Source organism: Cheilinus undulatus, linkage group 6, assembly GCF_018320785.1.
Source record: "Cheilinus undulatus linkage group 6, ASM1832078v1, whole genome shotgun sequence".
NCBI lineage: Eukaryota > Metazoa > Chordata > Actinopteri > Labriformes > Labridae > Cheilinus > Cheilinus undulatus.
The window spans coordinates 12,221,876-12,243,958 of NC_054870.1; the positions used below are offsets into that span (position 1 = coordinate 12,221,876).

The 22,083-nt window shown below is 37.3% G+C and overlaps 1 protein-coding gene across 3 annotated transcripts in view; it reads right to left on the reverse strand.

The window, feature by feature from the left end:
* Positions 1–16,514, reverse strand: part of ide (insulin-degrading enzyme) — a 61,921-nt gene extending 45,407 nt beyond the window's left edge. The window contains exons 1-10 of one of the 3 annotated variants that reach the window (XM_041789053.1): positions 16,380–16,514; positions 14,596–14,639; positions 13,750–13,934; positions 13,174–13,381; positions 10,732–10,901; positions 6,338–6,460; positions 2,905–3,017; positions 2,544–2,706; positions 1,806–1,898; positions 996–1,087 (exon numbers count right to left, since the gene is read on the reverse strand). In XM_041789053.1, the coding sequence (XP_041644987.1) occupies positions 996–1,087; positions 1,806–1,898; positions 2,544–2,706; positions 2,905–3,017; positions 6,338–6,460; positions 10,732–10,901; positions 13,174–13,381; positions 13,750–13,909 (1,122 nt within the window). In that variant the 5' untranslated portion in view covers positions 13,910–13,934; positions 14,596–14,639; positions 16,380–16,514. The remainder of the gene's footprint in view (positions 1–995; positions 1,088–1,805; positions 1,899–2,543; positions 2,707–2,904; positions 3,018–6,337; positions 6,461–10,731; positions 10,902–13,173; positions 13,382–13,749; positions 13,935–14,595; positions 14,640–16,379) is intronic. The other 2 variants (XM_041789052.1, XM_041789051.1) reach the window with 2 other exon arrangements.
* Positions 16,515–22,083: the final 5,569 nt, after the last annotated feature.

Here is a 22,083-nt window from a genome sequence, read left to right on the forward strand (position 1 = left end):
AAAGACAGAGATAACCTAAGTCTAACAAAATGCCTGTTTGTGAAACCTTACTGTAATGTTCTCAGCGACTTCATTAAAAACAGACCACAGTTTCGTCTTTTATTTATTTCTATGGATGAATGGTACTGCTGGCTGAGAAGCAAACTGCCCCTCGGGGAAAATAAAGTTATCCTTGATCCTCAAAAATCAAATGTTGCCAATGTATCTGTGCAATCTGGACAGAATGCAGGAGTTTCCCTGCATTATTTGATCATTCACAAGACTAGGTTAAAATCTAGTATATGGCTGACCGCAACAATCTGGGATACCTGTTGAAATGCCTGACTGAAATTTGTGTTCTGGAAGAGTGATTCTTTTTAAATTATTTTATTTATTTTTATTAATTTATTGTAACTGGTTACTTAATTTTATATAGCTATATTTTCTCCTTGGTCTCTCCCGCTCTCTTTCTCTCTCACTAGTTTCTCTAATCTTCATATGTGGTACCAGCTTGACTAGGCTCAGTTCAACAGGGTTTAAGAACCAAGCACTTTGTTTTCCATTACAGTATATTACTTGACAGTCCTCCCACAACAAAGGCATGGTCGTCATAGAAAATGTGATGACATCTAATAACAATGAAGGACATTGAAGCAATAGTGTACCTGGTTTTCTGACTGTGGCTTTTTGTCAAAGAAAGACCACCAGTTTTGTTTGAGTCCCATGCCAGACATCCTATCTGCGACGCTTTAGTGACAATACTGACCATTCAGTGGTCAACAGTGTATTAGCATCACATTGTAGTATCAGCTTGGCTCTCTCAGAACCTCATCAGAGGTGTAACCAAAGAAAATGTGCTTGGTCCCTGGTGTGGACCCCAAGAGAAAATCCCCCAAAAGTCAAGTAGAATTAAGATGAGTTTAGCTGGAGCCACACATTGGAAAAACACCATAATGCTAAGACATAAGTGGATCAGGTTTATCCCTCCCTCTGTCTGTGCAGACAACATTAATTACCTTGCACTCCTCGAACACCCACTCCTGAGGTCCCTCAGTACGAAGCTTCTGGATGTACTGGAACATGTGGAAGATGATGTCCTCTACGTGCACTGCAATGACAAACACCTTCATGAACATGATTTACATTTGAATTCCTCAGATACACAAACTGAGAAAAGCAGGGAACAATCACAGCCAAAGCATGTCAGTAAACAGGGAACAGGGCACCCTAAAGATTCTCATAGTTAAATTCAAGACTTTTATGACTTTTGACAGAACACTTTCAATTTAATGCCAACATCATGGAAATACTAGCGAAGTTAAAATGAATAAAAAAACAGACTTATATTAAATTCAAACCCATGAAAGTATTGTTTAGGAATAAAATAATTTTTACTTTACATAACTAAGAGGGGTACACATTTAAAAACCAAGTATTCAAAGCACTCTCATCATAAATTGGTGAAAAAAGGAAGAAAAACTTGAACCAATACAGCAGATTTGTAAGCTTGGCTATGCTGGTGTACTTGCACAGCTAGTATGGTCACCAAAAAAAACAGAATTCGAACAGTGTATACCAGCATAATTTACTATCTCCTACTGGTTTATTCTTGCATCATATGGATTATCTTTAACATTTGAGCTTTTCTATCTCTGCTATGATGATCTGACCAGAGTCTATTTCGTGTTTTCTGATTGTCTGGAGAACAGCTCAACTTTGCCAAAGTGCCCTGACAAAGACTTTGGATACTAAATAACTTTGCCTTCCATGAAAGGTAGAAGTTGTTTCACCATTACAGAACATTTTGAGTCAGTTTTAGTACTTACAGAGACCCTCCTCTGTCAAATCTACATTGATGATAAAGAACATGAATCCTCTGGCTCCTTCTTTCTGCCCTCCAACGAGAGTATTCACCCAGCCTGGAAGACAGCAATCATCATTTTCACAAGGTTGCAAGCACAGATTATTGTTATTTTCAAAAATGTTGACCCATTTAAGCCTTGCTCAGATCAAAGATCCACAACTGACTGATGAGTTGAAGCTTGCAACTGCATGAAATGGGCCATTCAGCAATTCTCTGCAAGCCAGTGAGTTCACTCTGCTGCAACTGGGGGTAACAATGCATCGTTTCCATAGCAACGACTCTACATGCATCTGTTCCTGATTCCCCTTTTTATGCCTGTCGTATAGTATGCATGAAGACAATAATAGTGAATTACTTGCTACAGTTGCAACTAGAGGATGCAGACTTTGAAGAAGTCTGTCCCATGTTGCTGATGCAAATTAATACCATGAGTTAGAGACTGTATACATCCCATCTATTCTCAGTTTCTGCTGGTTATTCAAGGAGCAGTTCTGTCCTCTCGAGGCTTGATTAAGGTGCTGATTGGCTGTTGAAACCCATGACTTGCGTCACGCTCTAAACCCAGCTGTTGGCATCATAAACTGAATTTCAGCACCATCAGCAGGCCTGATTTTAAGCTTTTTTTAACAGTCTCACTGCGTTGCAAATATTTGGTCTGACCTGGGCTCAAAATTTAAAGTGACAAACATGTTGGTGTTACCTTTAGATTTGAGCTCTGATAACAAACTTCCCGGCCCTTCATGACCAATCAGATGTCCTAGATAATGTCCTGGGTTAGATTTGTAGTACTTCTGTAGGTCTGGGATGGGAAAGGTCACGTACAAGTTCCTGATGTCCTTAATGGGCACCACTTTGTAAAATTGCTGTAAAGCAAGACAAAAAAACCTTTTAATGCACTTTGTTTGTTAGAGGAAGCTCTTCATATGATACACAAGACATCCATGGATTTCATTAGTCAGTAGTGGAAAATCCCTTCTTATTAATTATTTGGGATGGTCCTTAAAAACATTAAAAATATGCAAAGAGTAAAGGGAAGTAGATCTGTGAGATAAGCTGCTCACTCTGAGGTGTTCTTCCTGGAAGGGGTGCTCAGGGAATTCTGGGATAGGCACATTCTTGTTCTCTACTTCTCCAAAGAGCTTCACCACCATGGAGGTCAGCTCGTCTAATGACTCTGTGGTAAAAAGGGAAAAGAAGTCAAACACATTGTCAGTTCAACTGGAATTAACTTAAAAATGTATCATAATCAATAGGTACATTTATTAAATTGCAGAAAAGACCAAATTAAGAAACACAATTTAACAAGAGCCAACTTTTTTTTTTGTTTGTTTGTTTTTTTTTGCCACTGATAAATTTTTTCAAAGACAGTGTTTTTCAGAGTGATGTGAGGATACTGACCGGCTAAGGTGCCAGGAGGCACAGGGGGCAACATTTATCAAAAAGTATTTTTGGAAGTTGCTAATCACCATCGATTCTTGTTAAGACTGACATTATCACACACTTATTAGTTAAAACAGACTATTAGATGTAAAAAAGATATATATATGAAAAAAAAAGAAAAAGTTCTATTTGAGATATTTGCCATGACAATCAATGTACCAAGGAATTTAAGGGGTCCTTGGTACATCCTCTGTCCTAGAAAGTTCTTACCCTGCGTGTCTGACCAACAAAAAAGGATAAATCTCAGTAGGCGTTCATCACTTAAACTTTTAATAGCAACTTGTAGCCATTAATCAATTTAGGATGTCCTTGTCACTATTTCTGTCAGATTGTGTCTATTTCAGTTGACTGCTTCACATAATAGCTTGTCCAATCAAAACCACAGCAATTATTACAAGGCACAGCAGGTCAATCAAGCTTTGTACTTCACAAAACTATAAAGCTAAGGTTAATGTCCATTTAAAGCTGCCTCGAATGCCCCAGTTTTACAAAAGAATTCAATACAAAATATGAATTTGCTATCAGTAGGTAATGTCTTTGTTAATGAAGGGGCAGGGCATTATAACATATCTTTTTTGATTTAGAGATTTAGGCAAACAGTTTGTTACTGTTGGTTTACATTTTAGTTTGCAATTATGATATTCATTTGCTAGATATGAATATTTACCCTTGTGTACTTTTTGCCTTAAGTCAAGACTTTCGTCTCAGGAATTAGTCTGAGTTGTAAATGTGCTAAGGAATTAAAAATTCCATATACCAATAGGTCATGTAAGAAGAAAGATTCTGATAAACTCATAGATGGTTAGAACTTTGTGATGGGTCTTCTCAGTTGAGTCTGTTCTGATGTTTTTGCTAATTATTTCCAACCAGCTGTTTAGAGACTGATACAAAAAGTGTGGGTTCAAAAATCCTTAACATTAATAGACTTATGCTATGTTTTATCTTGCATTCAATAAATCATTAACTATTTAACTGGGGTGTTTCTGTTGTGATAGTATTTGGTTTCTATTTCACACTCTGTACTTAAAACTTCAGTTCATAGGCTCATTCAAGTGCTCTTTAAGACAGAGATGGTTGTAGATGGCAAACAGACCTACGGTGTAAGCTTCACCACAGAGGAAACTGAGGGTTTTAAAGTTTCTTACAACTACAGATAATTACAAAGACTGAAAGTAGTAATGTGCGCACAGGAAGAAGGAAATACACAGAAAAAATCCCCTTGTCTATGTAAGCAAAACAAAAGTAAAGACAAGCATGTAAAACAAGAAGGAGAAGGTGTCAGGGACAATATCCTTTTTTAACACTCATGCTGTGATAAAATATGAAATTGAATTTGGAAAGTATATGATGAACTAGAGATTGATCATTTGCAGATAAAACTATATTAATTTAAACCATGTATGAAAAAGCCATACATTAAATGCACGCATTTTCCCTTTGTTGTCTTCAGAAACCAACAGTAAAAAAAAAAAAAAAAAAATCCAAAATCAAAATTTATTTATAGAGCACATTAAAAAATGCTGACCAAAGTGCTGAACAGTAAAAATTAAAAACAATAAAACAAACATTAAAACACAAACAATGAAACACAAATGCAGAAGCAAAGCAAAAACTGGAGGACATAAATGGATAAAAAAAAAGAAAGGATTAAAAAAAGCCAAATTCTCACACAGAGCCAGGGAGTAAAAGTTTGTGTTTTAGTTTGATTTAAAAACAGGCATTGAGAAGGGCAGGCAAACATAAGGAGGAAGAGCATTCCAGAGCTTTGGTGCAGCTACTGGAAAAGCTCGGTCACCCCAGAGCTTCAACCTTGCCCTCAGGACAGTCAGAAGACACTGGTCAGAGGGTCTGAGGGTCCGAGGTAAAATATGGGGTTTTAAAAGAATAGGGAGGAGCCAACCCGTTTAAAGATTTAAGTTAATAACAAAATTTTAAACTCAATCCTAAAACACATAGGAAGCCAGTGAAAAGAAGGTAAAATGAGGGAAATATGGTCATATTTACATTGACCAGTCAAAAGACAAGCTGCAGCGTCTTAAACAAGCTGTAAATGATTAAGAGAGGCTTGGCTGGCACCAAATAAAGTGCATGACAGTAATCAAGATGTACTGATAAAAGCATGTATAACCTTCTCAAAATTATTAAAAGATAGAAAGGACTTGGCCTTGGATAAAAGATGAAGATGATAAAAATTGACTTTTATAGCTGAATTTATCTGTGGATCCATTTTAAAATCTCTGTCCATTATCAACCCCAGATCTTTTGCAGTCTCTTAGAAAGGGCTCAAGAGTTGACAGATCAGCACTAGGGCTGGTACATGGGGACCATGGGGTCCAAAGACAATGACTTCAGTCTTGCTCTAATTTAAACTGAGAAAATTAAAAGCAATCCAGGTTTAAATGTCTCTGAGACAATCCAGAAGTGGGCCCAAGGAGTTTGAAGCTCAGATTTCGGGGGTAAATACAGCTGGGTATTATCAGAGTAGAAATGAAATAAAAGGTCATACGTTTTTTTTAATGGACCCTAGTGGGAGCATATACATTGAAAAAGAAGTGGGCAAAGTATGGAGCCTTGGGGAACTCAACATGAAAATGGGGCTGAGGATGAGGTGACATCACCAAGGCTGACAGAGAAGCTCCTGTCAGCCAGGTAGGACCTAAAGCACTCTAGAGCAGTACCGTTGATCCCCCACCCAGTGCTCAAGACCAGAAATTAAAATTCTGCTATCCACAGTGTCAAAAGCTGCAGAAATATCTAAAAAAATAAGAACAGCTGAATCCCAAGAATCAGTAATTAATAACATATCGTTCTTGTCAAGGTATTATCAAGTCAAAGAGTGTCACAGACACTTAGTGAAGTTTCTAAACACTTAGTGCCTCTAAGTTTTTCAGGGGCACAGACTGGCCCAGCAGGTATTCTTCATGCCCCAAATACAGAGACTGTATGATGGATTCAAATTTGACTCTGCTCCATTACCTCATGCATTTTCCCACCCTCTCTCCCAAGTTTCCCACTCCATCCACTGTCTAAATCAGGCATAAAAAGTTGTGTTACCTCTTCCTAGCACACAGAGTCCCATCAGGTTGGATGAGTAGTACGTAGAGTGGAACTTCAGGAGCTCCTGGCGGATGTCAATACCATCTTTGGATGGTCGGGTCTCAAGAGTCAATTTATTACCTGCAAAACAAATCAAGCATAAATGATTAATATTTGGGCCTAAAAGCACTCCAAATGACAAACTGCACTTTTAATGAGCTATCTTTAACAGTTTGCAATATTTTCTCTGATTTACCTAAATAGTCAATGCAAATGACAGTATAGTTCTCAAGTCATCAACCGTTAGAGAATAATTCAAATTTTACTGAACCAACCTCCCAATGATAACAATTTTTTTTTTCAAAAATAAAAAACTCAAAATGCACTGTTCCAAATTATTATGCACAACAGAATTAAAAAAAAAAGTACGGGTTGAAAAGACCTGAAAATGGTCATTTGTTGAATTTGCAGCATTGGGAGGTTATATTCACTGAAATCAAAAGCTGTTTCAATCAAAAACATCTTAACAGGCCAAATTACATGTTAACAAAGGACCCTTCTTTGATGTCACCCCCACAATTCTTGCATCCATTGAACTTGTGAGTTTTTGGAGAGTTTCTGCTTGAATTTCTTTGCAGGATGGCAAAATATCCTCCCAGAGCTGCTGTTTTGATGTGAACTGCCTCCCACCCTCATAGATCTTTAGCTTGAGGATGCTCCAAAGGTTCTCAAAAGGGTTGAAGTCAGGGGAGGATGGGGGCCACACCATGAGTTTCTCTCCTTTTATGCCCATAGCAGCCAATGACACAGAGAGATTCTTTGCAGCATGTGATGGTGCATTGTCATGCATGAAGGTAATTTTGCTATGGTACAAAAAGGTCAGTCAGAAACTATATATACTTTGCCGAGGTCATTTTCACACCTTCAGGGACCCTAAGGGGCCTACCAGCTCTCCCCTCATGATTCTGGCCCAGAACATGACTCCGCCCCCTCCTTGTTGACGTCACGGCCTTGTTGGGACATGGTGGCCATCCATCAACCACCCACTACTCCATCTATCTGGATCATCCAGGGTTGCACAGCACTCATCAGACTGTTTTTTTAAACAGTCTACATGTATTTCTGGGCCCACTTCAACCATTTCTGCTTGAGAGCATTGGTTAGGGGTGGCAGAAAAGTAGGTTTATGCATGACTGCAAGCCTCTGGAGGATCCTACACCTTAAGGTTGGTGGGACTCCAGAGGCACCAGGAGCTTCAAATACCTGTTCGCTGCTTTTTAATGTCATTTTAGCATCTGCTCTCTTAATCTGATGAATTTGTCTTGCAGAAACCCTTCTTATTTTGCCTTTATCTGCACAAACCTGTCTGTGCTCTGAAAAAGACACAAATTTCTTCACAGTGGAATGCTTAAGTTGCCATGAAATATCTAATGTTTTCACACCTTGTTCAAGGCATTGCACTGTTTGACGCTTTTCTGCAACACAGAGATTTTTTTTCTTTCCCATATGTCTTGAAACCTGTGGCCTGCTTAATAATGTGGAACATCCTTCTTAAGTAGTTTTCCTTTAATTGGGCTCACCTGGCAAACTAATTATCACAGGTGTCTGAGATTGATTTCAGTGATCTAAAGAGCCCTGAGACACAATACCATACATGAGTTTAATTAAAAAACAAAAAATTGAATGCTTAAGACGCTAAAATACAATTTGCATAATAATTTGGAACGCAGTGTAACTGCCATGGTATTGTGTGTTTCAGCTAGATGGAATTGTACATCCATTCAATACGTAAAAACATCCAAACTGGCCAGTTTGGGTAATGTATTTGTATTCCAAAAAGACTCTCTCTTGCTCTGATTCTCTGCAGGGAGTGTCAATAGACCTTCCTCTAGATGGCAGAGCCAACAGGTTAGTGAGGGTAATCGTGCATTGATTTGAGATAGCATCCTTTTCCTAGCTGGATCAAGACCAAATCTTTCTCTGCTAAAATGTAAGAAAGTCCTCCAGGTGTTCTCGACAAATCACATTCAGAATGGGGCAGGTATAATAAGGCTTTTTCTAAGAAAATATAACGACACAGTGAAGGTCACCTATGATTTTTTTCAATGAAAATGATCACTTAGTCATTTAATCCTCTTTTTCTTGGACATTTTTATAGATTTTTTTACATAATAAGTCTTTGAATTCTTGATTTATGGCCTAGGAAATAGCTTAGACTTTGACTACAATTAACAAATTCCCCTGGCGTTTGAACAGGTGCTGAAGCTAAATACTTCTCCTGTGTACATTTCTGACATATGAGGCTTAAAAAAATTAGATGAACATAGAGTCTGGAAAGTAACCAGCAATCACAGCACCAGCAGATAATAATGTATTTACTATTCATATTTGTGACTATTGTGACCTTTTTTTTCTTTTTTTTTTAACCATTTTACCATTTTGCCAGAAGGACTTTAGACTTTATCACCAATTATTACTGCTATATTTTTATGCCCTTGCAGCATTACGCTTTCAGGTAGTCTGCAAGCCCATATACGGTATTTGTCCAATTCCCATAAATGCAATTTGGGATTTTCTACAGACTTTGAATAAATGTCCACGATTCAAACATGAACTAATAAGATTTTGGGGGCCATAGGTCAAAAATCAAGGTTATTGGGCTTCATTTGCATCTCTTGCTTGTTAATAACACAATATCTCAAGAATATTTTGAGGATCTTCTCCTCCAGCCTTGAACAAATGTCCACTCTGACTCAATGATAAACTAGCTATAGTTTGATGATCAAGGTCAAAAACAATCCCAACCCTCTTTCTTGACACACCACCATACTTTCATTGTCTGGCAATTGTATACCTCTTTATAACTACCAGACAGCTTATCTAGTCATGTAAGGGCTTTTATGTTTCTGTAATTTATCCGTGCTGTTACTGGCAAAGAGTTGCTAGATGCCTTTTTGTTCATTTCATAGCACTAGCAATAAAGATCTAGTCCATTACTTTCCCACTTCATGGCCATTTGAAGCCCAAAATATCATAAATCTTAAAGTTCATCTGAATCGTCCAACTTCAAACATTTTGAATCATTCCACTCACAAATATGAGCTGATGGTGCTTATGAATCATTAGAATAATAATAATAATTAATACAGGGTGGAGCAATGACTGCTCCTTTCCTTAGAGTACAAAGGCTGCAAGCAAATCGAAACACAAGTGTGGTCAAAAATAGAGGACTAAAATAGAAAACTCTGAGTGTCTATCTGAAAAAATTGTTTTACAGTCATTTTATGATGGCAGTGTGACAAGAGTCTGTTGGCTCTATTCACGAGCTGGCTGCCAGCCATATTTCAGATACAACTGCAGGCTACATTAAGCATCTAAAAAAGGTCAAGTGCTTGTGGTTGACACATTAAAACAAAGCAACAAATCAAGCAAGGAAAGATTAAAAAAAGATTGTTGGTTCACGCAGAGTTCATGACTTGAAGACCTGCCTGATCCTCTTCTACTCTTAACAGGAATACAGATTATAAAATTCAAGACTGCCATCAGGTGGCTATTTTGAGCTGGGAGCTGCTCCAAGTCTGTCAGCCTGATCTACGAATTTACTGAGTGTAAATTCCTTTCATGGTACAAGAAGCTTTCACTTACAGCAGTTAAATGCAAGGGAGGTTGATGTGAAAGGATATGCTTCAGAGGTTCAATTTGTGCTAATCAATTTTTTTAGGCATTTTATTCATAAAGCACATGTCTGCTCTATGGGAGGCAGAGCAACAAACCTCTGCTGCTCAAAAGCTGGGATTTTATTGTCAAAACTCTGAGATCTGCACTGAAATGGTCTGATTTTGAAATGGTAATGAGCATATCTGGAGATTGTTTTGACACTGCTTGAATTGGTATTTATGCTTGGTTTAATACCTCTTACTAAGCATCTATAAATTTTGTACTCGGCTAAAATCTATAACACCTAAGAGTTATGTTTACATAGTCTTTAAGTTGTTCTATCTAAACAGCACTATGCTAACAATTAGCTCTTTAGGCCAGGCGTGCTGGCCTGAAGCCCCTGTATTTCAACATGTTATAAAATGCCTCTAACATAATGAAAGGATGTCACTGGGAAATATATGATGACCTTGAATGACAACTTCTCTTCTAACTTTCAAAAGAATTAGTCTTTCAAATACAGTAACTGTACAGTAAATGTCTTCATTGATGCTAACTGTGAATACACAAAATACTGGCTCTCTTTTTTCTTAAGGACAAATGTGATTAAAGCTTCATATTGTGACCTTTTTTGTCTTAATCACCCTTCACTGTACAAATTTGGGGATTTAATTTTTTTTAAATGGGTCAAGATTTGTCATCATAGAAGTGGGGTGGGTCCTCCGTCCTTCAGTTTACTATTTCAGATTTTCTACCTGTTCCAAATTTACTGAAGGGGTGGTTAGGATTGCCAGTAGCCTTCTCCAACTGAAAGAGCCTCCAGGCATCATTCATCAGGTTCTTCTCGTGTTCAGAGTCCACAGCATTCACCTCCCGGTCCTTACAGCTCTCATCAAACAGTGGGCACAGGAAGAACTGGGCAAACCTATAGGGAAGTTCACATCCAACAGCATAGATCAGTGTAAAGGTACTGTTTTTTGTATGAATAATAATTATAATACTTGTATGTGTAACACTTTAACATTTTTTTGCAGATCTGAGTTGATGTAATGTAAACTGTTGGTGTTAAAAACAGTTTGCAGACACAAACAAAAGCTCAGGCAAAAGCATTAGAAAAATTTGCAAGACTGCCAACTGCCATGCAAATTAGAGAAACATCAGAAAATTTGGATATTTTTTCTAGCCTCAGCTGGACAGGCCTTGCAGACATCCAAATTCTCTGATGCAGCACAACCCAAATCTAAGAAGGGTCAAAAATATGTAATTGAACTTAGAAACATTCAACCGGAACATTCACGATAAAAGCTGTTTTCAAGATCTAAAAACAAGGCACTTAACGCTTACAGCGTTATTTTTTACACATTTAGGTGTACTTTTTAACACAAAATTGTGTTACTTCCTTTCACTTTCTGTGTTAATTTGTGGTATTTACTACTTTAATTGTTGCCCAGTTACAAACAGGACGTGACCAATGTAGTGGACATCTACACACATGGCGCAGAATTGTTTCGCATCAAAAACAAAAATCCACCAGAAACAAAACAAAGGGAATCCCAGCAGCAATTGCTGCACAACATGCAAAACCTTAACACATCCAAACACATAAATTAATCTAAACACATCCTAAACACACCTAAACACTCTGCACTGGAGCATGATGGGAAAACTCCATCCTCCAGATTTAAAATGGCAGTGGGCAGGGCTCAATTGACTCTCTACAGAGTTGAATTAGCACTGAACGGATCAAGAGTGTCAAATAACTCCAACACTGAAGGCCATTTAACTCAGAATGGAGTTAAAATTACACTTGGAGAGTTAAAATCAACACTGAAATGTTTAACACTGAATATTCAACACTCCAGTTTTTGCTGTGTATTTTGCTTCTAATAAAAAAATGGCCACTGGGGCAAGGGAAATTTACATGAGTAATTTCATCTCTACAACATTCATGGTGACAGCAAAACATCACAGAGGCATAAATATCACAGCTTGAAATGGGACTGTGACCAGAGCAACACATGATCCTTTCCGACACAATGCCACTGTATTTACCAAGAAGCAACATCATCAATATTTCAGTGCCTTCTGCACTGTTCTTTCCCACCACTACAGTCCAGATGGCCTTCACAATTCACAGGCTCAGTGGAACAATCAGCCTGTGGCATATAAACAGGTGCTTGCTGGACATCATTAATTTATAAGAAGGTAAGCTGACACTACCTGACTGCTTGCCCAAACCAGCACAAGTGACATGTGAGCAGAGCCCCTTGCAGAGCTGGGGACTTCGGTCTCACCCTGGGCTGGGGGGCAGAAACTATGCAGGTCATTCAAAAAAACAGAGCACAATAAGCCCTGGTCCAGTAACCAAAGACTGACAGACAAGGGCCATGAAGCCCATTTGGATTAACACCTGAACTCCCAAGAGGCATATTGTGTATGGACAGCTAGATAACCAATTTGGCAGAGAGATGACATCTGAAGATAACTGGTGAATTATATCATACACAGCTTTAAACAAGACTTGAGCTGTAATCTTTCAAAAATAAATGAGACTGACAAAATGTCTGGGCAAGTTAAATGGCATAGAACAAATGAGTACATGATACAGCTAAAGCCATTTTCACATGTGCATAAAACTCTTTAATACTTCATGAAATTTACAGACAATCTTAATTTTTCAACTTGAAATTACTTATTTTTCCTGCCAACCCCCTTATAAAACTTCAGAAGGAAGTTGGGGGGGGGGGCTTAAGTTAGAATTTAGAAGGAAATATTCAGGAAAAATCACTGCTAAGAAGTGTGAGGGATGATGACAATCATATACTGTAACCAATAGTCAACCAGCACAATCTTGGAGCATGTAATGAAACTACATCATTATTTTTCAGTTCATTAGTGTGTTCTTCTCTGCTCTTCTGTAGATGCGCTGGATGTGTGAGAAACAATTATGCAATTGCTTTTTTCCACCATTTTCAGATGGTTCTTTTAAAGTCATGTCCTGAGGCTCCCTCAAACTTGCGTATGACAGAGATAGTCTCCTACGCTAATGGGCAACTTAGGAAGATTTTTAAGGACACTGTGTCTTATTCTTTTTGGAATTTTTTTTCAAGAATGCAAATGTGAAAACAGCTTAAGATCAACACAAGATATGGAAGTTTAATTCAGAGTAAAATAACGTTCATCACATGAACAAGTACCTATCTAGTGCTCCTTGCAGATGCTCATGGGACACGTCGAAATAGTAGTTTGTATGCTCTCCACTGGTGAAAGCATTGGAGCTGCCCGCATGTTCGCTGAGGAACTGACTGTATTCATTTTCTTTAGGGTACTTCTGTGTTCCCAGGAACAGCATGTGTTCACAAAAGTGTGCCAGGCCGGAAATGTTTGCAGGATCTGATAATGAACCTGTCAAAATAAAAAAAATGAAATAAATAAATAAATAAATAAAAATAATAAAAACAAGGAAAATAGCTGATGAAGCTGAGGCTCTGTGATCATTAGAGTTCAAAAATACAATGTGTTGTTTTTCAGCACCTCACTGGAAAGAAAACCAGAAAAAACAGCCATAATGCTGAACTAAATACAAAGCTTGGTATCTGAGCAATTATTTTAAATCTGCATATAACATTCCTCAGTTTTGAGTGGGCTATTTTCAAACCATAAAAGGCAAGTTTGGGTGCTTTGCATGCCATTTCCCTCATGCATCTCACAAGTAAAAGACAGAAATTCCTTCCTAGCTAAATTAAAAGGTTATTTTGATGAAAGACATTTACCTATGTGGACATCCAAAGCAGCCGAGGATTTGTCTGTTGTTGGGTCACTTATGAGGATTGCTTTCAGGCCATTGGTAAACTCAAGGCCCCTGTACAACCTTTTGTCTTCAGGAGAGCGAATGATCTCGCTGACCACCCTCTGCACAGCCGAGTCGGTCATTCTGAGTGGGAGGGTTGACACGAGCCTGCAGTGGAGAAAAATAATCAGAAAATAAAAAGCACGCATAGCAAAGTGGTCTGCCTTGTCATGTTCCAATTCTGATTTAACCCACAAATTCTAAGGATTGGAGTCTGACGATATACTGTTAATCTGTCTTAAAAAATGAGTGGCATTTTGTTTGAGTCTACACTGACTGGGATTATCACGATACCCAATTTTAAACTTTGATCTGGTGCTGGTAAAAATCAGACAATATCAATACCTGTTTTGATGCTGCTGCCCTTCTTGTCCAGGACACTCTTGTAAATGAGATTTTTGATCTCAATGAGGTTTTCCTGGTTAAATAAAATTAAATAAAAAATGCCACAGCAACAAAATAAAAGTCCTAGGCACCAATTATTGGGTAATTTCTTGTTTAAATTACCAAAAATTGCTGGTAAGCACTTGTACACTGTCTACATAGCATAAATGCAGAAGTAACTTCTCATTTCAGTACTGACAGCAGTGCTCCTTCCTTTTAGATCAAAAATATTACTTCAGATTTATAGGTTGTTTTTTATCTCTGGTATTTTTTTTATACAACTGATCACTGAAGTAACAGAAATTTGTACTGCCTGAAAGAATAAAGCATCCAAAACTTTGCCAACCTTGACACTAAAATACTGTATCTACATACATGTACTCACAAATAAGCTGTCACTGAGGTGTCCTCTAGGGGTTAGGCAGGTACCTTGAAGCGGAAATTAGACATTCATTATGACTACGCAGAAGAAAAAAAAAAATCACCTTGTTCCAGAGCGACTGATGTTGGCTTCATCATGGATGATGTCCCCATGACATTAACAAAGGCTCATATTATGTAATCATTTCACTCTACTCACAAGTTAGAGTTGTGAGTGCAACCAACAAACCATTTAGGAACCATGCCAATTACTCTGTGTTGCTACTACACTTTTATTTATTTATTATTAATTATATTATTTATATTATAATATTTATTTTGCATTTACAATAGTTGTACTGTAATCATTGGAAGTCTAAGGGTAAAAAGAATGTCATCATCACAAAAACAACGACAGGAAAACATTTTCCACCATCTTTAATTGTGGATCAAGCTATTGATGTCATAAATATAGTAATATATCTAGGTCACATTATCAGGAACAGTGTAAGTGATGATGATGCACAAAGTCAGTGTCAAAAACAAGTCAACATACTGGCACATAATCTTCATATGTGTAGTTTTTTCTTTTTATATCATGACTATTGATCGTCACATTGCTAGAGTTTAAACCTCGATATGATACTGGCAACTTCAAATACTTTGATACCAAAGCAACTAAAGCACAAGTTATGGGTTCCCAGAGTTTGAAACTTTCCACTTTCAAAAGCTGCAAAATACACTCTCTAAACTGCACAAATACACTGACAACATTTTTAATGTATTAATCTTTGTACATTAAGGACAATGTAGGAGTTTGCTTTTAGTGCTTTGACTCATTTCTCTCCCAAGCACCTGTCTGATAAAATACACACTTTTTTTTCAAAGACTGCACTTTTTGATACAACTGTTCATTATAATAAAGGACAACGTATTGCTTTAAACATGCAGTATGGAACAGTATCAATGCAGGAAAAAGAACTGACAAGCTTATACTGCTCATCTTTGGGGTAATTACAGTAAAGCTGAAATGAAAAAGCTTTAGGTGGTATTTAATGATGGATGCTGAGTTATAGTAAATGTAGAAAGGTGGAGGAGTGCTTCTGTTTTGTTTCTAATAGTTTTCATGAACTACACTTCATTTTAAAAAGCTACGTTCAATCAACAGGATGGCAATGCGAGTTTTAAAAGACAAAAATGACACAATGTGGTTTTATTGTTTCTAGGAACGCTCGAGATCAGATCGTGTGTATGTGCGTCTGGAATAAAGAAATAAAGTTTATTTTAAAAAGTGCGATGACTTGGCATTAAAGTTTTTTAAACTACTTCAACTCTTTACATTTTCATTATTTTTCTATGGTGAAATACTATCACAATTTCAACTGATTTACGTAACGTACAGGAGAGTCGGGCTATGGTGACTCAGTGGAGGGCATTAAATAATCCCCCTCACAGTAGGCAGTTTGACGTTAGCATGCTAAGTTAGCAACAAAGGTCCAAAATTGACACAAAGGTACAAGGGGCAGACGGGTTACTGTGTTTAATTGTCGTCTCTACCGTTTCTATCTCGGTATTGTAAAGTATGTTAATGTACAGCAGTTAAGCATACTATCTTTATTTAGCTACCCCTTTAAGTGGCAACTATCGTGCCAGTCTAGCTCGAGAGCTTAATTTAGCTAGGTCAACAAACCGGCTTTAACGGCCGAGGCGGCTAACGTTAGTAAGGTGGCTAGCTAGCATACCGTTTGAGAAAATATTAAGGAAGTTATTTTACACAAAGAGACACAACTTTTGTCAGACAACTCTTACCTGAAGTTCTGTCTAAAAGTGAAACTGCTGTCTGCTGACTGTAGATATCTCGTGAACTGGGCCGATCGGTTAATGCACTTAAACATACTTTGCACCCATGGAAAACAAACCTTGGCTTTTACAGCGCCATCTTTGAAGAGGCAAAAGCAATCGAACACAGAACAAAGTGTCTTTAACACGATAGTTTATTAGACATGTATAAAACGTAGCAATATGCATGTGTATCTTCTACTGTGGTTATTCATAAGTCGGTGAGAGAAACTTCCACTCCGTAAACTACTCATTATATTTCTGGAGGTTATTGAGTGTCATTGATGCTGATATCGACTAGATAGCCTGGGCTAGGATTTCCTATTACGTTCAGCGTATCATATCGTGTTTCAAGCTCCGTCATGAGCATCGTTGGCCTATCTGTTACGTAGTGAGACATTTATATAAAGAAAGATAAAAGGCAAATGGAAAGCGATTTTTACGCTCTTTTACGCTCTCTATCTATCTAAGCCATCTAGTGTTTAATCACCTGAATATTTAAAATTGTTTTATCCTTCTATTACCTTAGAATATGCCTTTTGTTCGTACACAGGGAGGATCCCCTCCACGGAGTCTGTCATCTTCGGGTTTTTGCATCATGCATGTTTTCACAGTGCCACAGAAGGGAACAAAGAACAGAAACCCATTTTTTATTCCACTGGTTGCCACAGTTATCATCAGAAATGAGAATTGCAATCTCAAATCTGACCGTTAGATGTGGCTAATATTCCCCAATTTTACAGACAGCACCGTTAATGTGGGAGCTAAAATTATGGCAGAGTACAGGATTTAATTTGGACTTCAGCTTTTTCCATTAAAACACACTAAATCAAATATTTTCAAGAAGAGTACAGTCATAACAAACACATGACCTCTCAGAGTCTGACGTACTTTCTGGGAATATAATCCGTTGAATATTTCACTGATGACAAATCAACTTGGTTCAATCAGAGATATCCTGAATTGTGTCACCCTTAAAATTTTCAAAGAAACTGAACTGCCCTGGATTAAACTTTGAAATTTAACATTGCATGACTGTACTGTACTGTCTCAATTCCATCCATAATTTTATGCTTCAGTGTCTGTGACTTCCTATTGGTGAATCCTCAAAGAAAGCAAAGTCTTGTGTCATGTGTTTGTAGGCTACTAAATACCTTGAATTTCTCTCAGGACTGATAAAGTAAGCATCTATCTGTCTATCTATCTATCTATCTATCTATCTATCTATCTATCTATCTATCTATCTATCTATCATCTATCTATCTATCATCTATCTGTCTATCTGTCTATCTATCTATCTATCTATCTATCTATGTATCTATCTATCATTTAGAGTCCCGGGTTTTATCTTCGAGAAACTTTGCTCTTTACACCACTTTCCACATGATTTTGCAAATGACATTTTTCTCTTATTTTCCTAAATATTAATGCAAATGACAGTCATAATATTTTTCAAGTCATCAGCCGTTGGAGCATAATTCAAATGTTTCTGAACAAACTTAATAATGATAACCATTATTTTTTCAAAAACAAAAACCTCAAAATGCACTGTTTCACATTATTAAGCAGGCCACAGGTTTCAAGCAATATGGGAAAGAAAAAGGATCTCTGCTGCCAAAAGTGTCAAATAGTGCAATGCCTTGGACGAGGAATGAAAATGTTTGACACTTCATGAAAAATTAAGCGTGATCATCGTACTGTGAAGAAATTTGTGGCTGATTCACAGCGCAGATGGGTTCCTGCAGATAAAGGCATAATGAGGAAGGTTTCTGCTAGACAAGAGTTTCTGCTAGACAAATTCATCAGATTAAGGGAGCAGATGCTAAAAGCAGCAAACAGGTATTTAAAGCTGCTGGTGCCTCTGGAGTCCCACCAACCTCAAGGTGTAGGATCCTCCAGAGGCTTGCAGTTGTGTTTAAACCTACTATTCGGCCGCCATAACCAAACTCATGGTGTGGCCCCATCCTCTCCTGACCTTTAACCCTACTGAGAACCTTTGAAGCATCCTCAAGCTAAAGATCTATGAGGGTGGGAGGAAGTTCACATCAAAACAGCAGCTCTGGGAGGATATTCTGACATCCTGCAAAGAAATTCAAGCAGAAACTCTCCAAAAACTCACAAATTCAATGGATGCAAGAATAGTGAAGGTGATATCAAAGAAGGGCTCCTATGTTAACATGGAACTTGTCCTGTTCAGATGTTTTTGATTGAAATAGCTTTGATTTCAGTGAATATGACCTCCTAATGCTGCAGATTCAACAAAAACCATTTTCAGGTCTTTACAACCAAAGAAATGTTTTAAAACTCTGTCATGGTTAATAATGCAGAACAGTGCATTTTGAGCTTTTAATTAAAAAAAAAAAAATAACGGTTATCATTATGAAGTTTGTTCAGAAACATTTGAATTATGCTCTAACAGCTGATGACTTGAAAAATATTCTGACTGCCATTTGCATTTATATTTAGGAAAATAAAAGAAAAATGTCATTTGCATAATAATGTGGAAAGCAGTGTATAGAGTTCAGTGGCCCTGAGTCTGGATATGAGACACCTGTGACCGAGTCTTCAAGGGATGGAGGTTGGGCCTCTGTTGACCTCAGAGGGCTCTGGAGGATGCAGGTTGCCTTCGCACAAGCTTCTACATGTGGGGATGTTGCCTCATCACCTGCCAGAACATCCAAAACCTGGAAACAAGGATCCCAAATGTGTACTCTGCCTGTAGAGAGCAGAGCTAAGGAGAGATGGAAGCTGAATTATGTATTCAAACATCAAAAGTCAAAATTGTACATTTTAAAGGTCAACTAGTGAAAATTCAAAGTGGTGAGATTAAAAGGCTAAGATATGAGAAATAATTAAATTGTGCATCCAAAAGGTCAAAATAAGTGATCAAATTCAAAGTTGTGAGTTTAAAAGTTCAGAGTATGAGGTAAAAGTCAAAATCATGATTTCAAATGGTCATAATATGACAAATAAAGTCAGAATTGTATGTTTTAAAGGTTAAAATATGTGATTAAGGTCCAAATCATGAGTTTGAAATATCATAATATGAGATAAATGTCAAAATCCTGACTTTAAAATATCAATATTATATGAGATAAGCATCAAAATTGTGAGTCACAAAAGTCAAAATATGAGATAAGTGTAAAAATTTTGCAGCTAAAAGGTCAAAATATGTGATTAAATTAAATTAAAAATCACAAGTTTGAAAGTTCAGAGTAGGAGATAAAATTCAAAATCATGTCTAAAGGTTTAAAATATGACAAACTCAAAATTGTGAGTTTTAGAGGTAAAATTTGTGATTGAAATTCTTCTAATCTTAAGACACATCAGACCATACTCTGTTATGAGATTGCAATGATCTGAAATTAATCTGTGATGAGTACACACTTTAACTGTTGCAACATAAAACATACATTTTTTAAATGTATGTTTTAAATTAACTCAGAATAAGCCTGTTATTCATACATAGGGAGGGTCCCCTCCAAGGATGCTGCCATCTTGGATTTTTGCATTTTGCCTGTTTCTATGGCACCATAGAAGGAACCAAATAACAGTTAAGCATGTATTGATTTTTAAACTTCACTGGTTCCAACAGTTATCACCAGAGAAATGAGCATCACACTCCAGAACTGAACTGTTAGATGTTGATAGTCCCAATTTTACACACTGCACCTTTAAACATTTTTAGGACTGGATTGATCCACTTTCTCCATGTTTAATTTATGGATGAAGGAACAATGCACACTGGTTTTAATTTATTGGGTGCAGATGGCATTCAATCCAGCTCACTTCTTTGTGTGTGACACGCCTACACTGAAACGCAGCTAACATGTCGGTAGTGTAGACTTCAGGCTTCTGTCTGTTGAGGACAAAATTTTCAAATACCTGAACTTTTTCCTCTTGCCATAAAGCTCCTTTCTGACCAGGAGGATCAGTGTCACTGCTGTTTCTATGTAGTGTAGTGAGCCGGGGGCGTGCCTGTAGCTAAATAAATGTTTTATTTTAAAATATTTTGATATTTTATTTTGGTGAACATTTTCAAAACTTGCTACTTATATTCTCTGTCTAAAACAGTCATAATGGTTATTTCTGTGCACCTTGAACCTATATTAAGAGCGATTTTGTAAATAAGTTATTTAGTTCCGCATTACCTGTTGTAGGGGGGATTTAATTAATGAGACGCTCAGAGGCACAGGTATGAGGAAGCTGCGCGCTCCTGTCTAAAGGGGGTCGGCTTCTGTGCTGGTAAGAAACATTGTGATGCTCTCTCCCATTGTTTTAAGCTAGCAAGTCTAAAAGTTGCTAAACCTGTTTTAAACTGCATAAAAGCGTAGTGTGAATTTATTTTAAATCTGTATATGACTGTTACAGTTGGTTTTGTTTGTTAAAAGTGACGCTAAATTATGTTAAAATCGTCTTAGATTTAGCCTCATTTGCATATTGTTTCACTGCAGGGGAGAGACCGCACCATTTTTTTGATTTATTATTTAACCTTTATTTAACCAGGTTGGTCCCACTGAGATTAAAAACCTCTTTTCAAGGGAGACCTGGTCAAGATAGGCAGCAGCAAAAAACACAAAGTTACAGACGGAAATACAAAGACAGACAAAGTACAATTTACCAAGCACAACGTTTTGGATTAAAACCATCTGTGAGTCATATCCGGGAATCAAACCGGGCTAAAACATCGACATCCTAAAGAAACTGCTTCTATGTCTTTCATTTTAGATTTAAAAAAAATTTGAGGGCACCAGTTCCGTGAGCTTTAAGTCATTCTGCAACTGATTCCAGGCTGAGGGTGCAGAGTACCCAAAAGCCCTTTCTGCGTTTGGGCCTGAGGGCATAAAAGGTCCTGAGAACGCAAAGAACACTGTCCGGTACTTCTCTGCATGATAAAAACACATAGACAGAGGGGAAGCAGACCAAGAATTGGCTTAGAAATAAAGGTGTACCAGTGAATGAGCCTCCGGGTCGCCAAAGCGGGCCATCCAACCCGAGAGTACAGCCCACAATGGCGAGTCAGAGTTTTACAGTTTGTAATGAACCTCAAGGAATTCAAAATGTGAAATAGACTGAATTTACAATTTAATTTGAAAGTGTTTATACTTACCCAGTATGGTTGTGTATTCTGTATTTGCTGCAACACTGTGTATGTTGTTCAACATGTTTTTAATACTGTGGAAATTTTAATGTATAAAATACATGTGCTGTCTCTTTATATGCTCTCTCTTGCTACATTGCAGAAAATTATAAACATTATAAACATTAATTTGTTTTAGATGATGTATTATTATTACTACTGTACCTACTGTTTATTGTGAACTGTGTGAGTTTGAGTGTGTTTGATATTTGAAACTGCATTGCTGCCATTCTTTGCCAGGTCTCCCTTGAAAAAGAGATCTTTGATCTCAAAGGGACTAACCTGGTTAAATAAAGGTTAAATAAGATTAAAATAACTGTGATTTCCTCTGAGACAGCTTGCACAGAATGTAATAAAATCAACTGCATCATAAATGGAGGAAAAATGTATAATGGTAAGGGGAACAGACTGATCAACTGATATGGCTCCATGGTAAAAAGTTTTTTTTTCTTTTGTGGAAGACAACAAATTTAACAATGGTAGGATTATTTCTTTACCTGTAAGCTACTGGTGTGGAGAAAATATGACATAGCC